At 34.3% G+C, this 18,374-nt stretch overlaps 1 protein-coding gene across 5 annotated transcripts in view; it reads left to right on the forward strand.

The window, feature by feature from the left end:
* Window positions 1-1,477: 1,477 nt before the first annotated feature.
* LOC129800777 (zwei Ig domain protein zig-8) overlaps window positions 1,478-18,374 on the forward strand; it is a 167,370-nt gene continuing 150,473 nt past the window's right edge. The window contains exons 1-2 of one of the 5 annotated variants that reach the window (XM_055845409.1): window positions 1,478-1,671; window positions 6,781-7,534. In XM_055845409.1, the coding sequence (XP_055701384.1) occupies window positions 7,465-7,534 (70 nt within the window). In that variant the 5' untranslated portion in view covers window positions 1,478-1,671; window positions 6,781-7,464. The remainder of the gene's footprint in view (window positions 1,672-6,780; window positions 7,535-18,374) is intronic. The other 4 variants (XM_055845410.1, XM_055845411.1, XM_055845413.1 and 1 more) reach the window with 4 other exon arrangements.

An 18,374-nucleotide genomic window follows, 5' to 3' on the forward strand; every position in this document is an offset into this window, starting at 1 on the left:
TCGAGATTTTGCCTATTAAAGATTTTGACTCATTCAGATTTTGGCTTTTCGAGATTTTGATCCATTCCGGATTTTGACTGAGATTTTCAGCCCATTCGGGATTTTGTCTATTCAAGGTTTTAGCTCATTCAGGATTTTATAATCTAGGTCTTGACCCATTCCGAATTTTGGCCCATTTGCGATTTTGCCTATTTAGAGTTTTGGCTCATTCGGGATTTTGACTTTTCGGAGTTTTGATCCATTCCGGATTTTGACTTTCAAGATTTTGGCAAATTCGGGATTTAGACTTTCAGGATTTTGGTCGGCACCGTCAATTGTGGTATCACGAGTGATTAATACCCATACCTCATGAAATTTAGTGCAATTTTGAACAATCAGCACTTGCATCGTAGGGCAAGAGATCTATAACTTAACCTATTTTTCCAATTACAAGTCTTTGTAAATCTAATTTTACTTTATTTTGCTTTATTTGCCTTGCTATTTTTATCAAGCTTTTTGTATAATTAAAAATCTCACTAGATAAGATTCTTTCGCTAATTTATAATCTTTCATTTAACACTATGCTCCGTCTTAGCTCTGCTTTAATATGAAACATTTGCAAGTAAACTAATTCCATTAATCAAGAGAGTGGGACTTAAAAGTAAAAATGTATATAATCTTATAACCTTAACCGGATTATCTTAGTTCTTCTTCACTTTGGAGAGTATTTCATCATCGAATAAATCTCTGTGTGTTTGATTGAATCCCAGAATGTGACGATTAAATAGAAGAAGCTCATATATATATGTGTAATTTAATTGAAATGCTCTTCAATGGATTTCTATTGGTCTTCTGAGAAAACTTTCATGAAACGTGCGAAACCTTATTGGTATCCAAATATCCATTACCCATTTTCCTCTTTTGTGGCGAGATGAATGCATGGTCCTTTCCATCCTTCGAATTTCCAGGGAAATTGTGATTAGATTTTGGGTTAGATGATACCTGCATATGTTTAAGACATTTGCATTATTCACGTGATCTGAATTTCAAAGTTTAGCTGGGAGAAGGTGAGGGTGAAAAAGAACGCGATACGGAAGCTCATTTGCGTCAATAAAACATCTTACCATTTCAATACATCACCCCTCGGGGTGGAATCATATTTCCCAATGTGCCACCCCTTCGCGACACATTGGTATTGAGATGTATTCCTGGGAACACGCGAATGATGGAATGAGCCTATTTTTTGGAGGATTGAGTGTGGGAATTTCCTTGAAGATTTCCTGCCTGAAGGAGTGGGGCAATGATTGAGCAGATCTGGAAGGTTTCCAGGGAGGACCTCGACAGAGTGCGCATGTGTCCATGGAAAAGGGAATAGTGGTGGGAATTGGAATGTTTGAAAGTTGCGCATTTCGCTGGTGCTACTTCTGCGGAAGTGATCGCCTGGAAACCAAATGTGAACACGATGATTTGATACAGCATCGGCAATCATCCCCCTTTTAGTGCAATTCCGTGTGTCAATCGGAGCGTGTGTTAAACCTCTTACAAGAATTATCCACGAGTTGTCGCGAAATCATCTCCCAAAAAACTACGTGAAATGTGTCAATCCAGAGCTTCCGGAAGCATCCCACGTACCTTCAAATGATTCGATTCCCTCGCTCAAGTGAAATCCAGTGCAGAAAAAGTATCTTCTAAGTATGGATACTTATTTTTTTTCTCCCGCAATACTCCTGTATTTCTCTAAAGTACGTGCCCAGTTTCTGAAATGTGAAGTACCTTCGCATGCACGTCTTGGGTTTTTCTCCACCCCCATAATCCGTTGGCGGGAGAGATAAGACGAGAATATAACCAATAACCAAGTAAATTTGAGGGCTATAAGATCCCTATGTATGGACACATTGGTCTCTTATTTATTTTGGACAACCCACATTTTGCCATCACGGGTCAAACATACGAGATTGTCCAGGAAAGATGCCACTTCGTGACATCTTTGCCAAATCGACACCAACCTTACCTTCGAAGAACTCGCCTCTTCATCCCCAAACCCCCTTATCACAATTCACCAAGAGTAATCAAAATTGTGGCGAAAGATAAATAGCCGCAACGTGTGTCTCGTCCAATTTTGAACTGGTCCCTCTGGTGCTCAATAAGCCAGAAAATGTTAAACTGGTCCACCTACTGACCGAATTTGCTAATCGTAAATTCCCAAGGGTAGAGAATGACGCCAACAGGTACGGCGGGTACGGTCAATCTATCAACTGGTAGAACACGTTATGGATTTTGTGTCAAGTGAAGAAAATTCCAACCATCGCACAAATTCCCTGAAACTAGAACAGTTTGGATAAACGTGTTAGGAAAACTGATTTTTTTCATAAAAAGCGTAAAACCGAATTAAGTTATCGTGCTTTGAATTGTGATTTTTAGTGATTTTACTTAAATGCATTTTGATAGTTTTTGTTAATTGTAATTGTTGCTCTAAAGGCTATTCGTTATAAGTTTCGTTTTGTTAGTTCATAAAACATTAAGACAGGGTTTGATAGGATAATTTGAAATCATGCCTAATTTGAAACATTGAGGTTTCCTAACAGATTTAGATTGCAAAAGGAAAAAGACAGGGAAGAAGTAATCTTGAACGTAAAGCCTTGTACTTCTTCGTGGCTTTCTTTTTCTCTTTGATTATCCGCAACATTAAGAACATCTCAGAATTCCAAAATAGGCATGATTTCGTATTAACCCACCTTACCCTACGTGGTAAATATCAGTGAAGAGTGAGGAGGCTACATCTAATAAAGAGGAAAATATTAGGGCAATAGGGCGTTCATAGGCTCTTCTAGCTTTATTCTAAGCCTTTCGCATATGAACTACAAAATTCCGGTCGTTTCTGTAATCTCGTAACACGAATTTCAGATAGATTTCTGTAGGGGAAATTTGGGCACCAAACACTAATTTTTATTTCTAAACTACTTGGACTATCTCGACCATTCCTTCAGTGTACAAGCATCCCTATAGTGCGCCTGTAAATTCCTATCGTTCTTATCCTCTGATATCCAATATCCGATTAAAAAATCGCAGTGTTTGGTGGTACTCCGTGTTTAATGGTGCTCCAGTTTACCCTATTTTCAGAAATTAAAAATAGCAGGAAACTTTGTAGATTTTTCACAATTTTATCTTTAAAAATTATTGTCTAACAAGAATTTAAATAAATTAAATCATTTGATTAAATTTGAGGCCTGAAGACCGCATAATATCTAGAATTATAAAAACCAGGCATTTTTCAAAACTTTTAATAATTTTGTTTTTCGTTTCTATGATCGGTAATTACCAATTTTAATTTAAAATATTAAACATTGCTCAATAAATGTGTGAAGTGAAATGTTTTTTTTTAATCTCTTGGAAATAAAAAAAACGGCATAGAGTATTTCGATTTTTTGAATTTAAAAAAAAAATCTGAAATTTGCGTGAGGCAATGATTGACGCGACTATTTTTGTTTGTGGAATTTCAACTAAAGTTCTTTTGGAAAATTAAAATGTGATTGTGATTTTATTTTGAATTTGTTTTTCAAAAATCTGTGAATTCGAAAATTAACTAACTCGGACCTGTGATTGGTTCTTTGAAAAAATTATCAAAAAATCGTAGGTGATAACAAATTTCTTGGAATCCTACTTCTCTTTTGATCAATGTAACTCTATAAAACGATCACTAGAGCTCTAGTACCAAAATCAGAATATTCGATTTTTGAAAATTAAATATTTATCTCAGCCTTCAGACTTTATACACCCAATAAAGTTCAATTAAAAGAAAGCATGAAGAGATTGGTCTACATGACCCATAAGCCTACAGTTTTTTTTTATACAAAATATGTCTTAAACAGAAATCCTTCGCACATGCAGATCTGTTTTGTACACAAAAAAATTCTAAGCTGATCGGACTTACATACTATCTACACCACTTACTTCATGATACTCTCTTAATTGAATTTCGCTGGGTGTACTTTGCAAGAAAGAGATACAGATTAGTAAAACTTAGCTTGAAATTGGACCTGCCTATAACTATAGTTCTTCTTGAGTCTTTGAGGTCATTTACACCGCCGCATTGGATTGAGATTGAATTGTCCCAAAATCGGTTTTTGGGACAATTCAGTCAAAATCTAATACGACAGTCTAAATGACCTCAATGAAATCGTTTAGATTGCGACTTTAGATTAAGACTTAATTATTCGAAATCCGATTTTAGAACAGTTCAATTCCTATATAATGCGGCGGTGTAAATAGCCTCTTTGACTTTTTGTTTATCTTGATTTATCTGAGTAGTAGAATTTTTGCAAGAACTAGGTGTTGCATAACGATTTGAAGGATAAAAAATTAGAAAAAATAGATTAGGTTTTTGTGATATCAAATTATAAAGTTTCGAACTTCGAAACACCTCCGATTTTAGATGTGATTCCTGCAGGATCACACCTACTTCTCCTTTTATTCATTTTAGGATGTATTTTTTCCATTCTTAATAGGACAAATCGCGCCATATATACTCGTTGATAGATAGTATAGGGAACATGGTGCGATGGTCTGTGGACTGAGGACACCTAGGCTCTACTTAAGCCCCTTATATTTACCCAATAAACATTGCTAAAATTCCTTTAAAAACTGGCTTAACAACAGAACATCCTGAGTTTCCTCTTTTGTGACATCGTCCGTTGAGTGGAAAATGTGTTAATAAAAAGATTTATGGGGTAAAATAGTCTAATTGTGTGAACCGAATCTAATCGACATTATTTGTCTATCTGAACCCAAGTGTGGAAATCTTAAAGTTCAAGATTATAGATTCTGTTCACAATTAGCCCATTGTAACCTACTTGTTACCAGTCTAAAATTTTTTGAAGGATTTGCAATTAATATCGTTAGGAATAAATAAGATCTAGGTGAATGTCATTAACAGTTTCGGTCAATCCTTAAGACATCGAAACTTAAGATTTAAGATTTAAAATAAGGGGCGGCTAAAGGTGACCGCTGAACTCAGGTCTCTCGATTGAGCCCATTATGCATCCCTGAAATTTACCCTATTTACTATTAATCACTATTGGTTCGCTTTGGAAGTCAATCGTATTCAGATGTTACTTCAAACAATGGCCGGTCAATATTTGTCGATATTGGCCATAAACAGCGTGGTCACAAGACAATTAGTTGTCGCGATCAGGTCCTTTTGATAGGCCTTTACATGTCTTGTCTTTATAAACTTTCTCATTTATGAGTAGAACCCTAATACTTGTTCAGGTCCAATGAAAGCAATCCTAGCTCCCGCAACAGCGAGGCGGTCTGCTTCCTTAATGCCTGCAATTCCACTGTGTCGAGGTAGCCAGTGTAGTCCTATCTCACATATCTGTGTGGTCGATTTTAAGAGCTCTTGGCATTCGAAAACAAGAGCAAACCAAGTGTTTCAACCAAATCCGAAATGTTTCCAAATCCAGCAGCCTATGCGCTCTCCAAACACTATGGCAGCAACCTTGGCCTGAAACACACAGTTGTATATCAATTAAAAGGCACTGATCCATTTAGCTGAAGGTCAGGAGAGTGGTAGCCGACCCCTGAAGAGCCTTCTACACGAGATCCATCTGTGAATAGCATAACCGTTCCAGATTCAATGAGTTACCCCTCGCGGACCCCGAATCTTTGCAAAATTCTTGATATGTCCAGAACCTTCTAGGTTATTAGAATATTAGGAACCCTTTTGAATATTTAAACATTTAATTTAAGTTAATTTAATGTTTAAATTAAAGGTTTCCAATTATAAGCCAAATCCTAATGATGTTTGATATATCGTCGGTTGCGTCTACCTTTGTCGTATCTGCATTTCTTTTGTGTCAGCATTTAACGCAAGAGGGGACGTCTGTATTGTAGCTTGCTCCGAATGCAGATACAAAACAAATGCAGATACGACAGAGGTAGACGCAACCGACGATATTACAAGCTCACTTAATTTTCAAAATCAATATTAGATTAATCAAAAAGGCCTTCCCAAGAAACAAATTTTTTCTTAATATATTCTTGTAGAATTTCTTAAGTAAGGCACTATAGAACCAAAAATCTATTTATTTGCTTATAACCCTCTTGGTTCCATCAATGAGATTACTATAAAGTACAGTGGCGCACTCTTAAGGATCTTAAAAGCTTCTATAGGAATTTCATCAGAAAATTCTCACTTTAAGTCTTTTAAAAGTGCACCAAAAGACTTGTTTAACACTTGGTTCTATAAGGCAGCTATTTTGCTTCTTGGGTTACCTTAGAACCCAAAGGTATATCTAAATAAAATTTTACATTTTTAACATAGGATAAAATATAAAGCAGCATATTATTATTCGGATTTCAGAAACCGGATTTAAGATTTCCTAAAGCATCCATGTATTTCCGATTATCTGTACGTCACTTCTGACCATAATATCTACCCCTGGAGGGTTTTACAACCAATATTTCAGAGCGTTAATCCACTTTGTAGTCTATACAACATCAAGCTAAGCCCTAATCTCAAAATTATTGTGATGATCCGATTCTCGGATTATCCTCAATTCTAGACCTTTAGCATATTTCATTTCAAATTTAATTTTTCTTCTCAGGAAAGAGGAAGAATTTCAGTATTAATTTTTATAAAATAAGTTTGAAATCCTGAGTAAATTGTCCTTCATGACATGCAAGCCAAATGAATTTTCTCAGGTGTGTGTCACTTAAAAATTGGGTCAAAAGAAGAAATCCCATTCCTTTGGAAATCCTATTCCTGTGTGTCTCCAACCGCCCATCAATTACACATTTCAGTGTACCTGGGAGTGATGGTGTGAATTTTCAATATTGTACTATCATCATAGTTGTAGTAACGTGTTCAAGAAAGGACATTGGAACACTTTGCCAAGTCTCGATACAAAATTAATGAAAATGACCAACATGACACTGTGGCTTCTGCAGTGGGAGTTGTAGAGGAAAATCCCAGACTCTAGCTATCACGATTATCCATTTGCAGATGGTGAGAGAGTGGACAAATGTGAAAAATGATGTGTGAAAATTGTGTAGGGGGGGAATGGATGTGACAATGCTACCCTTGGGGCACCACTGAAAAATCAACATTGACTGAATCACGTGCCAAGTGAATGAAGAAAATATTCCCACAATCAGCATGATCCGCAATTCCATTTAATTGGGAAAAAAAGCCGGATAGCCAACAATTCAGAAGTGAGATTGCAGAGATTCTCGAGACTCATGGTTCAATCACAGCCACGCTCTGGGCGTACAATTATGCTGCTAAGATATTAAATTCCACCGAAGTCTATCCACCTCAGAAATCCCAGCAGTGAGACTTACAAGTGCGAGGACGACCAAGGAAAAACATACGAGAAAACCCCTAAGATAATCTCAAGTGCTCCAAGAAGACTGCCTAAAGTTCTCATAACAGAGAAAAAAAGGTTTTTGTGAGAAATTAGAAAGCAGAAGAGAGCTTCAGACAAAATGAAAATACTCTACCGGTTTCGTGTCTACATAGGATTCTGCCTCTTAATCCTTCAGTCAAAAATCAAAGGTGAGTTCTAAAAGGATTAACAGCCCTCCCGGCAAAGGGAAGGAATTTTCTCTCCCAAAATTACTGACTTTTCATCAAGTTGTGCGGAAAGGTGTAATACCCAGGGAATTTAATCAAAATGAAATTCACGATGATGAGGGGTTGGAGTGTCGAGGCTAATTTATTATTAGCCATACACCTTATGTGCTCAGTATTTGAGTTTTGCAAAACTTTGAAGTACTTTACCTTGTTTTCTGGACTATTTTTTTCCCATTCGCTTCTTACTAGAATACACGGGAAATCCATCCTTGGGGATACAATTGAATTTAGACATCGACAGTGAACATTCTCAGCGATAAAAATTCAATAACTGAGAAATATGAGATAAAATTATTGTCTTTCGCAATTGTATCTCCAGCTCTACAGCTACAGTAATATTCAATTTCTGGGTTATTGGATTTCCTGAAGGTGAAAAATAGATAGGACATCGGGCAACTGGGTAAGACTGGCCATAAGTTCGACAACAGTTAAAGGAGTTTTAAGCTGATTAGGTAATATCTTTCCCCCAGAACGGATAACGAAATTTTGGATTGAAGTCGAGTAAGTATAGTACGCGGGGGCCCATCAAGCCTAATAAAATGTGAAGATATTTTTCACTTTTCCTTGTAAAAATTTTGCAGATATTGCACCGCGACTTAGACAAATTTCCTCGTAGTTCTTGTATTACTTCGGCGAGCATTACGACATATCTATTTTTAGATGGCTTTTAATACGCAATTTCGAAATATATTAGACTGATAAGTCAATTCTCTTTAGGAAAAAACTTGCCAATAGTCTTCAGTGCCTTTATGCAAAAACGCATGGAAAAATGAAATGTCGAGAGGCCCCTGATAGTACGTAAATAAGGTCATGATAACGTTAATTGTAGGAAAAAGTGGCCTTGCTTCGTACGATCATAAGATTCGTAATGACTAAATTTTTCCCATGTTTCTCAGTAAATATAACTCGCATCCATATTTAAAAAAAATAGCGGAAAGGATTCGGTTTTTAAAATATATTGCGGGGTCACATTTATTTAGTAACAGGAAATATTTAGTCATTGCTAAGCCTGGGATCGTACAAAACATGGGAACTTTCTCCTACGTTACACTGGTAAAAATAAAAGGGTCAATTTGACCCTTTTCCAAAGGATGGATCATATTTGACTCTTTGAAAGGGTCACCAGGAACCTTTCGAAAGGGTCACGGTTTTGACATCTTTTTAATTCCAGAATAAACGAATAAAAAAACAATGGAAAAGTGATCTTTGGTGTTCGCTCAGATGAGAGAAATATGATATCAGTAATAAGTTTACAATAAAACATGATTATTCGTGATAAATGTGCATACTAAATTTCAAAAGATACAAAAGTGAACCTTTCAAAGGGCCAAATACGATCCATCCTTTTGAAAAGGGTCAATTTGACCCTTTTATTTTTACCAGTGTACGTTGACTTGATTTTGCTGCTTGGGAGGCGTTGTCATTAAGATCATTTTAAATTAATAGAAAATTTTTCATTTAAAATCGTTAACTGATTTCAATTTTTCATTTTAAAAAAGTTATTCAAAGATCAATTTCAGAAGGAATGGTTTTTAACTTTCCGTTTCGTTCAGATGACGGTTCGCATGATCTGTTCGGATCTATAAATGTCATAAGTATCAACAATTTGTCAGTAACTGATACGGGTACTTAACCGATCCCTTACTGATTAAGTTCTATGTCACTTTTGAGTAATTCGTCGATTTAAACGTTCGAACTTCCAACGGGTTTTAGGTAAGTTCACTCTGATATACCATCGAATCGGTAAAGGAAAAACCTCAACCGGAGAGAGCTCTCAAATCGGGAAGAGATTATTAATGAACGAGAGGAATAATTCAGTTTTTGCAGCAAACATTTACGCACTGTTCTTGACACTGTTGACGATTAAATTATCAAGAATAGGGTAGAGTCAGTACTTTTCGCCACCATTAAGCTTTAGAGGCCTCGTAAGGTGTTATATTTTTGTCAGACTAAAATGAATTTTTGTATAAAGATACTTTGAAGCAATATCTATCTATATATTTAGGATACGTCTCGAGAATTTTAGAGAATCTTATTGAAAAATATGCATTTTCCCCAATTATGCTTGTTTCAGTACTTTTCGCCACCTGTTTTAAAACGAATTTCATTTAATTAAGAGACGTAATAACTTATTGGGATTTTAGAACAGAACATATTATGAGTGTTCAAATGCTACTTATTCTTGAATGCCTTAAATTAATTTTATATTAGGTGGCGAAAAAGTGCTTACATGGCGGAAAGGGCTGACTCTACCCTACCAAAATTCGAAATTGAAAAACAGCCAGCGCTAAAGCGGTGATTATGTGAATTTGCACATTAGACTTACGGCTGATTTTCGAATAGCTTTGGCTTGGTCTTGGAGTGGCTTTGTTTTTCGAAAGGTTAATACTGAATAGAGCAAGTTTGGTAAAAACTTTTCAACATTTTGAAAGATTTTTTGCATAATTCGATTTATTTCTCTGGCCGAAACACTTTCAGAAATGAAAGGAATCCATCAGTACAGTCAGAGTCTCATTCTTCATATGTGTCTTGGCTAAAAGGAAATAGCTTTGAATTGGTACAAAACCATTGATGATTATGAATAAATTTTCTTTAAAAATGCATTTCTTAAAGAAATTGCTCCTAATGTGTAGAGGCCTATACAAAAAAGATCGAACTCATTCAATTGCTAAAAATAGCGCTGTTCATTTTTTTCTTTTTTGGGTTATGTTTTTATAATCCTAACTCATTGATCTCCAACAGGGGTATGACCTGATAAATAAATCTAATCTAATAAAAATATGATCTTTCAGACCTTGGTTAGGCAATCAATTCGTTCTTATAGGGAAGTACCATTGACTTATTTCTAATAACAATTTTTTCAATTATTATATTTATTAATCGTATCGGAATATTTGTTACAATGTAATCATGTTTATAAGTTACTGTTGTTGTATCCTGTGTTAGAAGATGCCAGTCCGTTTCTAGACTCGCCCAGGAACGTCTTCCACGCATTGTGGATGCTACTTTCATGCTCCCGGAGTTGTTGGGCAGAAACGATGTATTTTATTACGTTTCATTTCGTTTTTTCCGAACATGTAGTTGTTTGCACCGGGAGAGACTCGAACTCACAACTGTGAAAGTCCAGTCAGAGATCTCATCCACCCAAGAGCCAACGGTCTTGCCTATTGCGCCACTGAGATCCCCAATTTTTCAATAACAAAGGTTAAAAAGGCTCTACAGAGTGTATTTCTCAACCGAATGTGGTCATTTTTGTTCTTGATGGAAAGGTCTTGGAATTTTAAACAAATATAAATATATATTATGTATAAATCGATTCTATGCAATTGTGAAACGGTTATGCTCAGAACAAATTGATCAACAGAGAAAATTGTATTAAGATGGTAAATAGTTTTACTCCTTTTGGGGTAGAATATTTAAATCACGTGTTTCAAAATATATTTACAATTCAATTGACTTTATTTGATATTTTCTGCATGTGGAAATTTGCTGCAGAACGTACGACTCAACTCAAATAGTCTGTAAACTTTTCTCTCGCAATTTTCAGTAATAAAAAAAAAACATTCGCGTATACTCGAATTTATCAATTTCTCAAATATTTGTACTTGTCAGTGACCTCTGAGTACACTATACTGAAGAATTCTATTGGATTTACTCCGAATGTTGTCGTTACGAATTGATGAATGTCTGACTCGTCCTCCCCTCCGCCCTACCAACAATCCATAAGACCCAAGTGATGTTCCTTTCCAATGTCAAATTCAATTTACTCCGACACTTTTCTTGCAGCCGTCGCAAATGATTAAATTTGACATTGAGATATTTTATTGCATGCCATCGTCCTTTGGACCCGTAATTAATCTATGTCTACAAATTATCACAATTCCCAAGCATCAACCCACGCGACAATTTTCTCTCGCGCCATTCCAGAAAACTACCCTTACAAACCCCATTAAATTCACAGCCGAAAAAGGAGCTTCTGGGTGGTTAGAGGCTGAAAATTTAGAGCATTTTCACCTCCCCCTCGATGCAGACAACAAATTTACTTCTACATGATCTTTCACACATGGAGGATGCCTTCCACCAGGTTACAGCACGTAGCAATTTTCTATCCATTTTATTTGCACTCCCCAGTTGCCGGCATTACATTTAATGAGACCCGGAAACCTGTGAAACTGAAATGTAGGTTTGTGCTTTGAGCAACATGTATGAAAATTTATGGGGCTGCTGGTGCAAATGTCGAAAAATTTTCCCGATGCCATAGGAAAGTGTTTAATTTTGCAGGAAAATTCAAACAAATCGGCTAAGATTTACAACACAAACATTAGGATGGACACGAATTAGGATATGCACGTTTGTGTGATTTATAGATAAACAATTAAAATTAAATTTAAGCGACATTTAAAAAATAATAAAGTTTTAATTAAAGCGATATCGAAAGTTCTATCTAACAGATTGTCAGTTATTACGATTTTGACTTTTATCTAGAATATTTTGAAAAGCTTATTTGATACTCGACGAGTTTTAGACGCTTTAGGCATCAAAAAGTAATTAAAATATTTATTCCTATTAAGTTTGTCATAGATAGATAATACAAAAACTTTGAATTCCTTTCAATAGTGAAAAGATTCTTTATTGAATTATTTGGTTTTCTGAGCATTAAAGAAATAAAAGTAAAGAATCGATAAAACAAATTTAATAACAAGTTTTCGACGACTTTTTGACTTATAAAAGAATTCATTATGTCTTCGAACTGATAATAAAAGCAAATAATGCATTTTTCGATCATCAATTAACGTTAGAAATTGTGTACAAAATTTCGACGACTTCTGGACTATTTTACACCTGAAGAAGTATTATACGTCGCTAGTTCCTAAATATTTTGATATTTATTCAGTTTTTAATTATTTAAAAAAAATCAAAATCAATAAAAAAAGAAATAACTGCTTCACTCTATTATCTTTACGAATATGATGAATATCGAATTTACGTAGGATATTCAAATGGTTTAGTTTACGAGTGACCACAAAGCTTCTGATTCGATCTATTTTTCTTAAACGGAATTCAATCGGAACAATCGAAATTCAAACTCCATCAAACTCATGATCACCCTCGGAAAACCGAGACTAATCGTTTAACTATTTTATGTATTCTGTTCTGATTTTCCATAAAATTAAACAATTGATGATGCAAATTCATTCTGAGAGTATCTCTGGACGATTTTCCTTCTTTTAACTTCGTGGCACTGATGCCATTTTAAACCTAAATCATAGATTATCAAAAAAAAAACACACATTCCTTTCGTTCAGTAATAACCTTTCCGATTTGAAAATTATCTCCGGTTGCGATTTTTCCTTTACCGATTCGAAGGTAAATTAGAGAGAACTTACCTTAAAACCCGTTAGAAGTTCGAACGTTTAAACCGACGAGTTATACAAAACTGAACAAGTTCATGAAAAGGACATTTATTTTAATAAAATTGAGATTCAAACGTTCTGCCATCCTGAAATTCCACAAAACTACACAAAAATTCACTTTTTGCAGCAAATGCTTGCACACTGTTGTTGACATTGTTGACAATTAAAGTGTCAAGAATATCGAAATTCGACATGGTAAAACGATAGCGTTAAAGCAGCGAGTACGAGAACTTGCACTTTAGGTTTCCGGTAGATTTTCGAATGGGTTTGGCTTGGCTTTGGAGTGGCTTTGTCTCTTCGAAAGGTTATTACTGAACGGAACCATTATTTCTCATTATTATATATCACCACTCTTATATGCATATAATGACCATTCAAAAATATAATTGGATGACATAATGTTAGTTGCACGGATTTGAAGACCTTGTGTATTTTTTTCAAAGGAGGCAACAAACTTTTGACGCATGAAAAATTATCAACTTTTGACAATTATTTTTCATATGAAATAAAATGTTTTTTTTTTATTATGTAAATAAGATCTACGGAGTACAGGCAACGAATATGCGAAAAGAAAAAAATTGTTTTTTACTATCAATTTTATCACCTGGTTTTCGAACATACTTGAGGCAACAAACCTTTGACACCTACTGTTAATACGTTGCTCGAAAATACTATAACCTAAAAGCGAAAAATTGCTCTCATATTTCTTTCGGAAAATCGCATAGTCGCAACATTATAATCATATTAATCATAAAATGTATTGGGAAAACAAAAACTCCGAAATATGTATATAAGAGTAATAATATCTTGGATAATTTTCCAATTACCGAAAAACTCTTTTCTCAATGTTCTGCAAGGTTTTGAGTATAACATTTTGACATGTAGATATTTGATTTAGAATTCGTCTAATATTTTTTTTTATTAGCAAGAAATCTTTTATCTGTCAATATAATAACTCTGTTAATTTAAAATTTCTCACTCTAGTAAATACTTAGAGAGAAGTGAATTTCCAATGAATTTCCCTTGAATTAAGTTATCTTTACCACAAAATTGAACAAAGTGTATATTACCAGTAAAAGATACTAAAATGTATTCACGTGAGTATCAAATTTTACGTAAACAAGCGAATTAATATTACGGAGGTTGTTTGAATGTAAAATCCGTTTGAATTTTCAGCATGTTTGAACTTTATCGTTGAGTGCTGTTAATTCGAAAGTGCATTGTGTAATTCTTGAAGGATTGTATGCCTTGTTAGTTGCATAATCCAGTCACATATTGGAGTGGCATTTGGAAAACCGAATGAATATTTGATAATGTTTTGCTTTAGCTTGTTTAAAATTCAATATTCGTATTTGAGGCTGCAACGAAAAAGCTCCATCATCCCCAAAAGCTATTGACTTTTCTCACTCAAAACTCTCATAATGCAAAATTGGAAGCATATACGACACACTTTTTACTAAAATAAGCGCAATTTTCATTAAAGCATTTTATGACATTTTTGATCTCAGAGAATATTGTGTTTAGTGCAAAATTCATTTTAGCATAAATTTCACGTACTTCTTTGAGAGCATTTCAAAGAGTGACGACATAAGTGGCACATTCTGCACCAATTTCAGCCACAAAAATTCATATTCAAAGAATTCTCTCAAATATTAAATAACAATGTGTATGCGGCTGGGGCACATAAGTTGGAAATTTTCCTGATATATTACCCTTTCAAGGAAAATTCTCCTCATATTCACGTATTATATGGTGCATAAAGGTGTCACATTCAGTTGTTCCTGATTCCAGCCACAGAATGTGTTTTCTGGTAAATTTAGAAATATGCGAAGAGAAGTCTTGCTCATTAGTTGTGAGACTCGAATAAGAAATAAGAAAAGCAATTTGAATTATTTGAGTTGCTCAAAATATTTTCTAAATATTTCTATCGTAACTAGATGAAAGAAACCATTAGGGAAAGGCTCTCAGGCTTAGTACATATTTTGGCTTTGAAGCCTTTTAACATCCCATATTTTTCCCGTATTCCTTTAATGAATCTGAGCTAGTGGCGATATATTTTAATCATCAGTCTGAAGTTAAACATTTCCTGAAAAAAAAACGGTCGTAAGATTTCGTATAACCTGCCATTTTTGCCATTCTCTGATTGAGGCTTAAGTAACAGCCTGACGTTATTTTGACGTTCTTATTACCAAAGCTCAATGTGTTTCATTTTGAAATTTTCAAATCTGGATTTTGGAAGAATAAGTGAAAATATACAAACTGCGTACACATATTATGCTTGTGACAATAAGCGAAGCTTTTGCCCGAATTTTTCCATTTTGAATCATATTTTAAGACATTGACTTCGACATTACCTAAATCTGACGTAATATCTACGTCGTCATTACCAACTCTTATTACAATTTTTAATTGCGATTCCAGAAAAAATATGTGACACCTTTCTGACCTTGAGCAAAGCCCCTGTCCGAATTTTCTCCATCGATTTTTCGTGGATTTTCATTTTTTTTTTTAATTTTTGCACTTCATAACAGTGAAGAAACAGGTTAGCCTCTTGGTCGATATCACTTAATTACTACCAAAGTTGCCATTACGTCATTGCGTTGTAATTATATAATCATGAGGTGGAGGTGCTTCACGTTTTTGATAATACACTCTTAGAAAAGTTTAGACGTGATTACTAATGAAAATTAGTTGTTCAGGCGATTATTATCAAATCTATTTAAAATAGTTCTTATATTCTTAAAACATTATACTCATAATAAATTTATTAGTAGTGAGAATATAAGACAATATTTAGGGGAGACTGGGGCACATGTAACCATTTTCGATAGATGCGAATTTGAGGTGATTTTCCAAGGACACCGTGATTTTTTGGAAAATATTTCTTAGCTCATGTTTTACCCTTGGGTATAGGCAATTCGTCGAGGGTAATGCGGATGCTGGAAAACAATTGAGTTTTTCATAAAAATAAAATTTGTGTCCCTGTGCATTTTTCTCTTTTCACAAAATACCTGGGGTAGAAGTAACCACTTTCTGGGGAGGATGTAAACACCTTTTTCCCACTCTTGAAATTAACTTTGCACCACTCTCGATTATTTTAATTACTTAAGAGATATATAAAGACTGTATATTTTTCAAAAAATCATGACACTTTTTACAAAGAATAATTAAAATAGCAAAAAAACTAAAAGCATGCATATCAAAGACATTTTTCAATGGATTTTCCCCATATTTTGACATCATGTGACTTTTTATTTAACACAGCGCTACCAATTTTTTTCGTAATCTATGAATTATAGATATTTCGCATAAAGGTCAATTTCCCGCTCTTTTACCTACTCATTTTGTGAAATTGAATTTGCTGGTTACATCTACCCCAAATGCTGTTTTCTGACCAATTATTAATTCTTTTGAAATAATGAGAATCTCAATTTGTCTAGTAAATCCATAAATATAATCCTAAAAGATGTAGGAAAGAACTGGTATTGCTACATTTCAATTATTTTACACAGTTTTTAATTTCCAGGTGGAAATCCAAATGACCAAAATAATTGAAATATCAACATTTTCGGGAAAAATGATTTTTATTTTTAAAGTATTAGGATTTTATTGACCAATTCTTCTGTGGACATACATCCCCATGGTATCTATGAATGCTTATGGGTTTTATCCTCTGGAGTCTTAAAATTAATGAAAAAAATCACAGTGTTTACAACTACCCCAGATTACTACTGCCCCAGTTCCCCCTACGTGGATAAGTTGCGGCAATTATTTCATAATGCTTTCATACAATTATATTTGCTTGTGTTAATTAAATGAAATCATTATCCCAACTAATATTGGTCACTAATTCCTTTTAGTTCTCACAACCAATGTAAATAGATAGGCCTATATTTTCATAAAGTTATGACTACTTTTCCAATAGTAAAGACTGGTTTTTATTTTAGTAATGCGTTGAAGCTCTTTCGAATTTTAAGCAACTAATAAGAAATATGCATCACAGTGAATGCTATATAGTAACCACAACTAATATGATATAGTTATTACAGCCAATAAGATGGGTATCAACCCCATTTATTTAGTAATTGGAACTAATATGTTATAGTACCCATTACTATTTTGATTTAGTTGTGATAACTAAATGAAAAGGATACTTTAACTAACTGTGGTCAACTATTTCATTTAGTTACCCAAACTAAATATATAGTTGGGTCTATATTTACTATATTTTATAGTTCTAATAACTGCATATGAGCTTGTACGAACTAATTTTTTCTAAGAGTGTATAACCAGATTGTGACCAATTTTCGGTCAGTGGCTTTCATAATAAAAGCACTGGGTTCCGGAATTATTCACTTCGAGATTATGCACATACAATTATGCACATTTGCCTACTATTAGGAGTCAATTTATGAATTTGCGTCAAAAATATTCTGCATACATCACGGCGTTCCTGTAACTTATTCAAGAGAAATTTCCTGGGCACAAATTTTCCAGATGCATAATGCCATTTCGTCCCTAAAACGTACATAATCCCGGAATCCCGCGTATTTTTACTTATTTATATTTTTTTTAATATTTAAATCCAAAATATACATTATAATTCTTTTAGAGTCAAGAAACCCGGTATAAACCTTTTTAAAAACTTCTCTATTTCCACCTCTTTTTTAGAAAGGTCTATACCGTGTTTCTTCACTCCAAATTATCCACAAAAGATCGAGAATACAATTCAATAATCCTTTTAAAATAAAATTAAAAAAATTTAAAAGATAAGATGAGGCAGGTCACTGTATAGGAAGGTGCGCTACGTTCGAACAACCGATTCGAACAATTCATTTTTACATAATGTTTTTAATGAATTTTGCCCATCATGATATTATATTTTAATAGCAAGTCCAATGCATCGAATTTCCTGAATAGATCCATGAGTAAAATCCATTAAGAAGATAAAAAAATGGATTGTCCGAAGCTTGAGTTGACAGAAGACAGCGCGCTTTCCCCTACATTATTTTAAATTCTTTAAAAAAAGGGGGGCAAAGCGTCCGAGGCTTTGCGAAATGCTCGAACTCGCGAATAGATGCTACATCTCAAAAATACTTTCGCATCATTTACCATTTACCAGTTCTCAACCGATTTGAACTGATTCATAAATCACTCAAAACATGCTGCAAAATTGTTTTAAAAGTAAATAGAATTAATTTTCTTATAAAAATTAGTTATCGGCTATAAACTGGTTCAGAACCGATTGGAAAAGATTGGAACCGATTGTATTTTATAGGACATTCTAAGACCTTTCCAACCAGACCAAATATGCCCCCATTCGCTTGATAAATGCGCTCTCTAGTGTC

This window comes from Phlebotomus papatasi, chromosome 2, assembly GCF_024763615.1.
Source record: "Phlebotomus papatasi isolate M1 chromosome 2, Ppap_2.1, whole genome shotgun sequence".
NCBI classification, from domain to species: Eukaryota; Metazoa; Arthropoda; class Insecta; order Diptera; family Psychodidae; genus Phlebotomus; species Phlebotomus papatasi.